Source organism: Cebus imitator, unplaced genomic scaffold (genome assembly GCF_001604975.1).
Source record: "Cebus imitator isolate Cc_AM_T3 unplaced genomic scaffold, Cebus_imitator-1.0 Scaffold403, whole genome shotgun sequence".
In the NCBI taxonomy this organism is placed as follows: domain Eukaryota; kingdom Metazoa; phylum Chordata; class Mammalia; order Primates; family Cebidae; genus Cebus; species Cebus imitator.
Genome location: NW_016107718.1, coordinates 113,265 through 125,066, shown reverse-complemented (window position 1 = coordinate 125,066; position 11,802 = coordinate 113,265). Strand labels below are relative to the sequence as shown.

General features: G+C 37.5%; 1 protein-coding gene across 3 annotated transcripts in view; it reads right to left on the bottom strand.

Moving 5' to 3' along the window:
• Positions 1-88: 88 nt before the first annotated feature.
• The window catches only part of RFESD (Rieske Fe-S domain containing), a 17,388-nt gene continuing 5,674 nt past the window's right edge, over positions 89-11,802 (bottom strand). The window contains exons 1-5 of one of the 3 annotated variants that reach the window (XM_037731492.1): positions 5,868-6,254; positions 4,981-5,078; positions 3,962-4,137; positions 3,831-3,865; positions 89-2,189 (exon numbers count right to left, since the gene is read on the bottom strand). In XM_037731492.1, coding sequence (XP_037587420.1) covers positions 1,926-2,189; positions 3,831-3,865; positions 3,962-4,137; positions 4,981-5,078; positions 5,868-5,927 — 633 coding nt within the window. In that variant the 5' untranslated portion in view covers positions 5,928-6,254 and the 3' untranslated portion in view covers positions 89-1,925. Of the gene's footprint in view, positions 2,190-3,830; positions 3,866-3,961; positions 4,138-4,980; positions 5,104-5,867; positions 6,255-11,802 lie in introns of those variants that run through there. The other 2 variants (XM_017508851.2, XM_017508852.2) reach the window with 2 other exon arrangements.

Sequence of the window (11,802 nt, the reverse complement as noted above, 5' to 3'; positions counted from 1 at the left end):
AAATCATGGAAGGATTTGCAATTCATAGATGCCATAAATTTATAAAACAAAGTATTATTTACAAATGTGATGAGAAGATTTCTATATATGAAGACAGGACATGATATGATTTTTTTTATTTCTAGATTTAGAGATACAAATTTAGAATGAAAATTCAAGTGCACATTACTCACTATTGCCAGTGGCTTTTGTGAGAAGATATTTCTGTAATTATTCCTGCAAACCAGGGCTACAGTTTTTGGCTGCAGAAAGTACTTTGATTTCTTCTATACACTTTCCATTCTGGACACGTGTTAAGACCTGACTGAGCATTGAAGGGTTATCACATGATTGAATCCTTCTGGGATGAAGGATTAGAAACCTTCCTGAGAGATAGGACATTTTCTGTACTTAGTGAGTAGCTGCTACCATAAATAGTATCTATACAAAGCCCAAGTCTGGCTCATTGGTTGTCTGAGAAATGAGGACCAAGTGCTACTTATGCTACCCATACTCCAACAGAAAAGGAAGTGTGATAATATGTAGCAAAGGTCCCTGTTAAGCAGAGTCTTTACCATACAGACCTTATTAATTTACTACTTTTATAATAACCAAGGGAAAGAGTCCAGGTGGGCCCCTTAGAATGTTAAGTATTACGTTTAGATTCTTATTTTAATTCCAGTCCACTAAAAATATTACTGTTCTTTGAGACTAGGTTCCAATCTTGACAAACAGTTCTTTTCACTCTGAATTCATCGTCTACTCATTTTAGCTACTTCTTGTCCCAAATAATGGTGATTTTTGCATGAACACCGACCATGCAAAAATTAAAACTATGTGCTGCTGATTTTTATGGTGGATGCTCGGGGCGTTATTTTAAATACATAACAACCAGTATAATAGCACCAGGCAACAGAACAGTACTTACCACAGATAACTGACATGAGAAAACCAGGGTGAACCAACTGAACATCAGCCTTGCCTGGTAACTCCAAGGAATAGAACCCTAGATTTCCTCTCTAAAACATTTATAGGAAACACTTAGTTGTGCATATATTCACAAAGTTCTAAAAAAAATTTGAAAACCTTTATTTGAAAATTTCATATAGGCATTCAAAGTACACTGGCTCATTGAATAGGAGACTTTACATTTCCAATGGCTCAACAGCAGCTGTGTGTGGCTTCCTTATTTCAAGATCTGCCTTGATCATAGAGAAACTAACCCAAGGTTTATTTGGTTTTAATGTCTAGCACAGCGGTTAAGTTTCTTATTTTCAAGTTTGGCAGGTAAACTTAGCTCATTTGTGGAGGCATTTTTTAAGTATAAAGAGTCTGCTATATTATTTGGGAGAATTGTACAGTCCAGATTTGAACATTTCAATGTATTTAAAATTTACCCAAAAATATAAAAATAACAATCAAATAGGAGAGGTAGGGAATCCATAGAGGTATAAATAAAAAAAGAATAGAAGAATGCTAATAACTGTTAGAGCTGAGTGATGGAAGTTCATTATATATTCTGTTTACTTTGTATATATTAAAACTTTTCCAGAATTAAGTCTACTATGTCAAACAGGGATTTTTTCCTATTTTAAAAATTAAATTTTTTAAATTAAAAATTTTTTTCTGACTAAACATTAATTTTTACACATTATTTATTTTGTTTACTACAAATTTATTTTCATCCTTCTTAAACAGAACATCCCAAACCTATAACCTTCAGCTTCTAATTAATCCAGAGGATTAGACAAAATGTATTCTATTGATCCTGATGATAATCCTTACATCATACTAAGTATGTATGCTCTTTAACCTCTCAAATTTATATAATTTTTAAATTGTTCTGCCTACATTGAAAAAAATCATCACCTTTAAAACTAAAGCAGAGTTATTCTAAAAATGTTTTTAAGCATACACAATATTTTTCATTGCTACATATTTTTTGTTCAGGAAGAACTCTTAATTACTTTGAAGTCTCCAGTGGCATAAAAATCAGAGTCACACTTAAAAGGTTCATTAGAAAGAGTCACATAAATATTCCCACTGTCTACTGTCACTGTATGAATCCTTTGCTTTATTCCTTTGGAGCACCACTTGGGTTTTGCTGATGGATCTTTAGGGTTTATAGACTGGTACAGACTTTCTCCTGTTGCCAAAGTAATTTTGTATTTATGCCAGGGGCAAACTATACACGGTCGTCCATCAAAATCCTGGGGAAGAAAATAACTCATTAAAATTCTGACATGTCAAACATTCTTGATACACCATAGACTCTGAACAGAATCTGTTGCAAAAGAACCAGGTTAAAAAACAGGTTAGCTTCTCTTTCTTCCTCCTATTTACAAATTATTCAGCATAAAGCAGACCCTAATCTGAGAAGAGTCATCAAGCTCTTTTACAGTTGATTAGAAAGACAGTTAGAGCTCTATCAGAAGACTGACATGCTCAGGCAACTATACCATGTGACTGCAGCTGTGCTGTTATCTATTAGGTGTTTATGTGCCTCCTTGACAGAAATGGGGCAAGGACGTCAAGTGCTTCTATAGGAATTTTCATTAGCTACTAGAAGAATTGTAAGGTCTAGATATAAATTCTAAAGGAATTACTAAAGGCATGAGTGCATATGATAATAGAAGAGCAATTTGTGATCCAAGGTAGTTAATTCCCAACTTTTTAACTGTCTTGGTGAAGTGCTTCTTAAACTTTAAAAAACATGGGAATCACCTGGATCTTGTTTAAATGCATGCCTCTCTGTTTAAATGCAGTAGCTCTAAGGGGTTGGGGTGACAAGATTCTGAATGTCCAAGAAACTTCCATGTGACACCAAAGTTGCTGGTCTATGGACAACACTCTGGACTGAAACTGGGAAAAATTCTATGAAACTATTATCAGCTTACAAACATAAGTGGGTGCTTTCATTTTCCCCTCTACCACCAAAAGTGCAGGAATACTGATTTGTACTTTCATAAAACTGTCAGCATTCACATTTTCATAATTTAAACACACATATGTGGCCTTGGACAATGGGAAAAACAGAAAAAATAAACACACATATGTTCTTTAACATGAGGACAGGTATGTACACTCATCAAGTGTAGAGAGTGTGGAATGCTAAGTTCAAGCTTGTACTTTGCATCAGTTAGAGAGAGACCAATTTCATAAAGTAAGAAACAAGAAATTAGATGACTAGTTTTGGAATCCAAGGAAGCAAAGAAAATTTCCCCTATTCCTCCTCAGGTAAGACTTCAAAGTGTGGTTTACTTCTTTAAAAATATATTTATACTGCATATTTTTGTTATATTATGAAAGTAATATATACTCTTTGTAAAAGATTCAAATTATGCAGAATGTATAAAGTAAAAAGTGAATATTCTTTTTGATTAAAAAATGGGATCTCATAAGAACTATTCTTATGACTTGCTTTTTTCAGCCATAAATACATATATTCACATCTCTCCATACTCATACAGACCTTCCTCATTAATTTAATGATTGCCTGACACAGTTATTCCATAGCATGGCTGTATCATAATTTAGTTAACCAATTTTCTATTGTTAAAACATTTAGGTTGCCTTCAATTATTCATTATAATAAATAATGCTACAATGAATCATTCCTATAAAAATACTTGAACATCTGTACAATTATGGCCATAGAATATAGAGTATAATTGCTAGGTCAAAGGATATGCATATTTTTCATATTTATCTTATGAATTCCCAGAATATTTGAAATTATATTGAAAGCAGTAAAATATAGCTCAAACCAATTGTAAGTTATTTCTGAATAAAGAATTAGATAAGAATATAAATAGGAAACATCTGAATTTGCTGAAAATAATTTTACATACCTCTATATCTCCCAAATGCAAAGGTCCTCCTGAGTCTGAAAAGGAATTGGATATTACATGTAGTCACTAAAAAAATGAAATTTTTATACTTTTATGGTTTAAAGTTTTACAAATGAAAAATAAAATCTTACGGTAACAGCGAATATCCATGGCATGATATTCTCCCCTGTGGTAGAAAATGACCACTTCTCTATCATGGACAACAGCTGTCATTCTTTCAGATTTTTTAATGTCATCTTCTCTGCCAACACAGACAGAAGAACCTTCCCTCTCTTCAGGATCTTGTGCAGAGCCATCAAGATTCATGCTAGTTGAACATAAAGAAGGAAAGTTGCAAGAAGTATTCACTAATTTGGTTCCAACTTAATAAAGATAGTCTTAAGAGTGAATAGTTTGAACTTTTCAAGATTAATGCAGGCACTTTCTGTAGCTATATAAAACATTTATAAATACTGGGTTATTATTATTTTGAAACAGAGTCTCACTCTGACATCCAGGCTGGGGTGCAGTGGCATGATCTTGGCCCACTGCAACATCCGCACCCGGGTTCAAGGGATTCTCCTGCCTCAGCCTCCCAAGTAGCTAGGATTACAGGGGCCCACCACCATACCTGGCTAATTTTTATATTTTTAGTAAAGACAGGGTTTTGTTGTATTGGCTAGACTAGTCTCAATCTCCTGACCTCAAGTGATCTGCCCACCTCAGCCTCCCAGTACTGGGATTACAGATGTGAGCCACCATGCCTGGTCATGAATACAGGATTATATTAAACAGGTAGTCATTACTTTGGGTTAGAGACTCTTAAAGACTGCCAAAATTAGGAAGGATTCCTCACTCTGAGGACAGAGTTTTGTTAGATTCATTTCAAGGTCAAGAAGAAAATTTCAGAACTTGTAAAACACAGAGATTTAGGTTCCACTATGCCTTTATTTCCTATCAAATTCAACACTAAACAACATTCAGTTATTATCTGCATTGTTTTCAGCCTTCTGCTGATGGCAGGATTCTCTGTCTGAGCAGTCTTCAGCCCCCTGGCTAAGGTGGTCCACTTGGTTTTGCCTAGAGTACACAGCTGGCTCTTACAGGCACAACCAGCTAGCTATTACAGCAAGAAAGGATGGGTATGAATGAAAACCTTTTGTTTTCTTACCTCAGATAAAAACTGGTCACTGAGATGACAGTTGAGCTGAAATGCCAAAAATGCAAATGAACTAGGCTTGACATCAGCTGGGGGAAGAGAATTTCATACTGAAGGAATAGGAAATACAAAAGCCTGAAGGAAGGAAAAGCCCTGGTTAAAGTGTTCCAGATTGGAACACAATGAGCAAGACTGGTAAACAGGCAGGAGCCAGGTTGTACAATGTTGTGTATGGATTTTACTCTAAGAGCAGAGGGAAGCCACTAAAGAGTGTAAAGCAGGAAAGTGTGACTTGATTTCTTTTTGGAAGAATGCCCCAGCTCTGTGGACAATGCATTGTAGTAGAACAACAATGGATGCACAAAAATCAGAAAGCTACTGCAGTGGTCCATGAGAAAGATGGTGGCTTGCCACAGGGGGTTGATTCCACAGGGGAGAAAAAGTAATAGTAACAGTAGCAGTAGTAGCTACAATTATATTGTGTTAACTATGTGCCAGGTACTATTCTAAGATTATGTTTATTTATTAATGTCTTTAATCCCCCATGTTACCAAAAAGGTATTATTATTTTAATTTTACAGTACAGAGAAGGTGGGTTGATGAACTAGAATGAAGATGCTACAGAAAAATAAATAAAGATGACTCCCAGGTTTTAGGTTTGTGCAGCTAGGTGAACTGTAGTGCCAAAGACTGGGAGTATAAAGGCCAAGAAATGACTGGTATTTTCACAGGATGAAAAATCAAGAGCTATATACATTTTGCACATATTGAGTTTAAGGTATCTCAGAGACATCCAAGTAGAGATATCAAGTCAGCAACCAGATATAAGAGACTAGAGTCAAGAATTTCTAGAGAGAAAAGTTTGGGAGTTTTCATGTTATAGAATTCTATGTACTCACTTGGAGAGGAATTGTAGATAAGGAAGAAGGTCTAAGACAATTCCTGAAGCACTTCAACATTTAGAGGTCATATGGAAGAGAGGTTGTAGAGAGGCAAGACCATTAGAGTGTCCAATCTATTCCAAATCAAATGAAATTCATTCACTACTTTCTTCTCTATCCTGTATTCTCCTTGAATTGCAAATAGGTACTAACCTAGAAAAAAAATTCAGGCAATAAGGTCAGATAAATTCCAATGCTGGTCACCTCTGTGTACTAAACAATAAATAATACATGAAGAAAACTCGAGGTTCCTAGGAAACTGTCCTGAAACTTTGATTGTTCTATAAAGAGCTGGGCCTACCCTATACCCTTTTCTTTGTAAATTCACTTACTCCCTATATATTCACCCTCCTAGAAATCAAATACCGATGAGTATCCAAGTAACAGATTATATTCAGAATATAACAATTACTACTCTCTTTTCCCCGTATTTCTAAAGTTTGTCTCCTATTCTACTCTTTAATGTCCTTTTGGCTAAATACAGAAATTAAAAAGTGGGAAAAAATCAAGACTAAGATATATCTCAGTATTATTTTTAGGAACAGGCTTAAGGGCTATAGGTTTAATCCTGTCTTTGAATCAAAATAATAACTCAGGCCAGTGGCTCACACCTGAAATCCCAGCACTTTGGGAGGCCAGGGTGGGAAGATCACTTGCCAGGGATTCAAGACCAGCCTAGGCAACATACTGAGACCCAGCTCTACAAAAAAATGTTTTTAATAAATTAGCCAGGCGGAGTGGTAGTTGCCTGTAGTGTTGGCTACTTGGGAGGCTAAGGCAGGAGGATCACTTGAGCCCAGGAGTTTGAGGCTTCAGTGCGCTATGATCACACCACTACACTCCGGCCTGGACAACAGAGTGAGACCCTGTCTCTAAAAATATTATTTTTAAAAAGAAGTTTGCTATGGAAGGCTCAAGATATTAAACGCACACTTGTCCACAAATATTTAACAAAATTACAAATCAGATGTCAACTCCAAATAAATATTCTAACTGTAGGAAGATACTTCATTGTCCATACCCTCTTCAAATATAGTAATATTATAGTATTTCACAGGAAGTTAAAGAGGATGATAATGTACCTTTCCTTGATCAATAGGAATCTGCATTTTAATTCCACTCAATTTTAGGTTACCATTTTACATAGAAACACATATGTCCAACTTCTTTAAAGAAGGCATTTGGAAGATGGCCGAATGGGAACAGCTCTGGAGGGCAGTTCCCAGCCACAACACCACAGAGGGTGAGTGAACACCACATTTCCAAATGAGTTATTACTGCCCACAGACCAGGAGACTACTAGGCTGAAAAGCGCCATGAGTTTCCAGCATGGCTGTTTCAGCTGGTGCAGGGGGTCTCCACACAAAAACTTACACAAATCTGGGCAGCTGTTTCAACTGGCACCTAGAATGCCTGAGAGACAGAGTCGCCCATTCAACTGTAAAAAAGGGGGCTGAAACAGGGAGCCAGGTGATCTGGCTCGGTGGGTCCCACCCCCACAAAGACCAGCAATCTGAAATGCTCTGGATTAAGAGTTTTGCAGCAAGCACAGCTGGACCCAGGACGGTCTAGCTTTGTTGGGAGAAGGGCATCCGCCACTACCAAGGCAGTCCACCATTACCATGGCAGTCCACCATTACAGAGGCAGTCTGCCATTACTGAAGCAGACTGCCGTTACTGAGGCAGTTCTAACTATACCTCTATAAACAAAATCACAAGAAGTTCACACAGCAGCTGGGCAGAGCCCACGGCAGCTCAGCAATGCCTCTGCTGGCAGACTATGACTAGGCTACCTACTTGCTGGGCAGGGCAGCTCTGAAAAAAGGTAGCAGCACATCAGGAAATTATAAATAAAGGTCCACCTTTCCAGGATAGAGCACCTGGGAAAAAAGGCAGTTATGAATTTGCTGCAGCAGACTTAAATGTACCTGCCCAGTAGCACTGAAGAGAACAACAGAACTCCCAGCTCAGCACTTGAGCTCCTATAAGGGACAGACTGTCTCCTCAAGTAGCTCCCTGACCCCCGTATACCCAGAGTTACCTCATAAAGGAGAGCTCAGGCTGAATCTGGTGGGTATCCTTCTGGGACAACGATAACAGAAGAAGAAACTGGCAGAAACCCTTACTGTTCTGCAGCTGCCCCAGGTGATCCCCAGGCAAGCAGGGTCTGGAGTGGACCTCTAACAGTCCTACAGCAGAGGGGCCTGTTAGGAGGAAAACTAAAAAAACAGAAATAATAACTTCAACAAAAAGGACATCCACTCAGAGACCTCATCTGAAAGGCACCAACTACAAAGACCACAGGTAGATAAATCTACAGAGATGGGAAGAAACCAGCACAAAAAGGCTGCAAATACCCAAAACCAGAATGCCTCTCCTCCTCTAAGGGATCACAACTCCTCACCAGCAAGGGAACAAAGCTGGATCAGAATGAGTCTAATGAATTGACAGAAACAGGATTCAGAAAGTGGGTAATAACAAACTTCTCTGAGCTAAAAGAACATGTTCTAACCCAATGCAAAGAAACCAAGAAACTTGAAAATACGTTTGACGAAATGCTAACGAGAATAAACAGATTAGAGAAGAAAAAAATGACTTAATGGAGCAGAAAAACACAACACGAGAACTTTGCGCAGCATACACAAGGTTCAACAGCTAAAGAAGAAAGGATAGCAGAGATTGAAGATCAACTCAAAGAAATAAAACGAGAAGGCAAGATTAGAGAAAAAAGAGTGAAAAGAAATGAAAAAATCCTCCAAGAAATATGGGACTATGCGAAAAGACCTAATCTTCGTTTGATAGGTGTACCTGAATGTGACTGAGAAAGTGAATCCAAGCTGGAAAACACTCTTCAGGATATTATCCAGGAGAAATTCCCCAACATAGCAAGGCATGCCAATTTTGAAGTCTATGAAATACAAAGAACACCATAAAGATATTCTTCAAGAAGAACAACCCAAGGCACATAATTGTGAGATTCACCAGGGTTGAAATGAAGGAAAATATGCTAAGGGCAGTCAGAGAGAAAGGTCGGGTTACCCACAAAGGGAAGCCCATCAGAATCACAGCAGAAACCCTACAAGCCAGAAGAGAGTGGGGGCCAATATTCAACATCCTTAAAGAAAACAACTTTCAACCTAGAATTTCACATTCAGCCAAACTAAGCTTCATAAGGGAAGGAGAAATAAAATCCTTTATGAACAAGCAATTGCTGAGAGATTTTGTCATCACCAGGCCTGCCTTACAACAGCTCCTGAAAGAAACACTAACAAAGAAAGTAACAACCAGTACCAGCCACTCCAAAAACATGCCAAATGGTAAAAAGCATCAACACAATGAAGAAACTGTGTCAACTAATGGGCAAAACAACCAGCTAGCATCAAAATGGCAGGATCAAATTCACACATAACAATATTAACCTTAAATGTAAATGGGCTAAATGCCCCAATCAAAAGACACAGACTGGCAAATTGGATAAAAAGTCAAAAACCGTCCGTGTGCTGTATCCAGGAAACCTATCTCATATGCAAGGACACACAAAGGCTCAAAACAAAGGGATGGAGGAAGATTTACCAAACAAATGGAAAGCAAAAAAAAAAAAAGCAGGAGTTGCAATCCTAATCTCTGATAAAATAGACTTTAAACCAACAAAGAGACAAAGAAGGGCATTACATAATGGTAAAAGGATCAATGCAACAAGAAGAGCTAATGATCCTCAATATATACACACCCAATACAGGAGCACCCAGATACAGAAAACAAGTTCTTAATGACCTACAAAGAGACTTAGACTCCCACATAATAATATGGGGAATAGTGGGAGACTTTAACACTCCACTGTTAATATCAGATCAACGAGACAGAAAATTAACAAGAATATCCAGGACTTGAACTCAGGTATGGACCAAGCAAACCTAATAGACATATACAGAGCTCTCCACCTCAAATCCACAGAATATGCATTCTTCTCAGCACCACATCACACCTACTCTAAAATTGATCACATAATTGGAAGTAAATCACTCCTCAACAAATGCAAAAGAATGGAATTCATAACTAACAGTCTCTCAGACCACAGGGCAATCAAATTAGAACTCAGGATTAAGAAACTAACTCAGAACTGCACAACTTCATGGAAACTGAACAACTGGCTATTGAATGTTGACTGGATAAACAATAAAATGAAGGCAGAAATAAAGATGTTCTTCGAAACCAAGGAGAAGGAAGACACAACATACCAGAATCTCTGGGACACATTTAAAGCTATGTCTAGAGGGAAATATATAGCAATAAATGGCCACATGAGAAGCAAGGAAAGATCTAAAATTGACACTCTATCATCAAAATTGAAAGAGCTAGAGGAGCAAGTTAAAAAAAAAACTCAAAAGCTAGCAGAAGACAAGAAATAACTAAGATCAGAGCAGAACTGAAGGAGATACAGACAGAAAAAAAACCTTCAAAAAATTAATAAATCCAGGAGCTGGTTTTTTAAAAATATCAACAAAATAGACTGCTAGCCAGATTAATAAAAAAGAAAAGAGAGAAGAAACAAATAGATGCAATAAAAAACAATAAAGGGGATATCACCACTGATTACACAGAAATACAAACTACCATCAGAGATTACTATCAATAGCTCTATGCACACAAACAAGTAAACCTGGAAGAAACAGATAAATTCCTGGACACTTGCACCCTCCCAAGCCTAAACCAGGAAGAAGTCGAAACCCTGAATAGACCAATAACAAGGGCTGAAGTTGAGGCAGCGATTAATAGCCTATCAACCAAAAAAAGCCCAGGTCCAGATGGATTCACAGTCGAATTCTACCAGACATACAAACAGGAGTTGGTACCACTCCTTCTGAAACTATTCTAAACAATCCAAAAAGAGGGAATCCTTCCCAAATCACTTTATGAGACCAACATCATCCTGATACCAAAACTAGGCAGAGACTCAAGAAAAGAAAACTTCAGGCCACTACCCATGGTGAACATAGATACAAAAAATCTTCAATAAAATACTGGCAAACCAATTGCAGCAGCGCATCAAAAAGCTTATCCATCACGATCAAGTAGGCCTCATCCCGGGGATGCAAGGCTGATTCAACATACGCAAGTCTATAAACATAATCCACCACATAAACAGAACCAAACACAAAAACCACATGATTATCGAAATAGATGCAGAGAAGGCCTTCCACAAAATTCAACAGCCTTTTATGCTAAAAGCTCTCAATAAACCAGGTATCGATGGAATGTATCTCAAAATAATAAAAGCTATTTACGACAAACCCACAGCCAATATCATACTGAATGGGCAAAAACTGGAAGAATTCTCTTTGAAATCTGGCACTAGGCAAGGATGTCCTCTCTCACCACTCTTATTCAATATAGTATTGGAAGTTCTAGCCAGAGCTATCAGGCAAGAAAAAGAAATAAAGGGTATTCAATTAGGAAAGGAGGAAGTCAAATTGTCTCTATTTGCAGATGACATGATTGTATATTTAGAAGACCCCATTGTCTCAGCCAAAAATCTCCTGAAACTGATAAGCAACTTCAGGAAAGTCTCAGGATACAAAATCAGTGTGCAGAAATCACAAACATTCCTATATACCAATAACAGACTTAAAGAGAGCCAAATCAAGAACAAACTGCCATTCACAATTGCTGCAAAGAGAATGAAATACCTAGGAATATAACTGGCAAGGAATGTAAAGGACCTCTTCAAGGCGAACTACAAACCACTGCTCAAGGAAATAAAAGAGGACACAAACAGATGGAAAAACATTCCATGCTCATGGTTAGGAAGAATCAATATCGTGAAAATGGCCATACTGCCCAAAGTAATTTATAGATTCAATGCTATCCCCATCAAGCTACCTATGACCCTCTT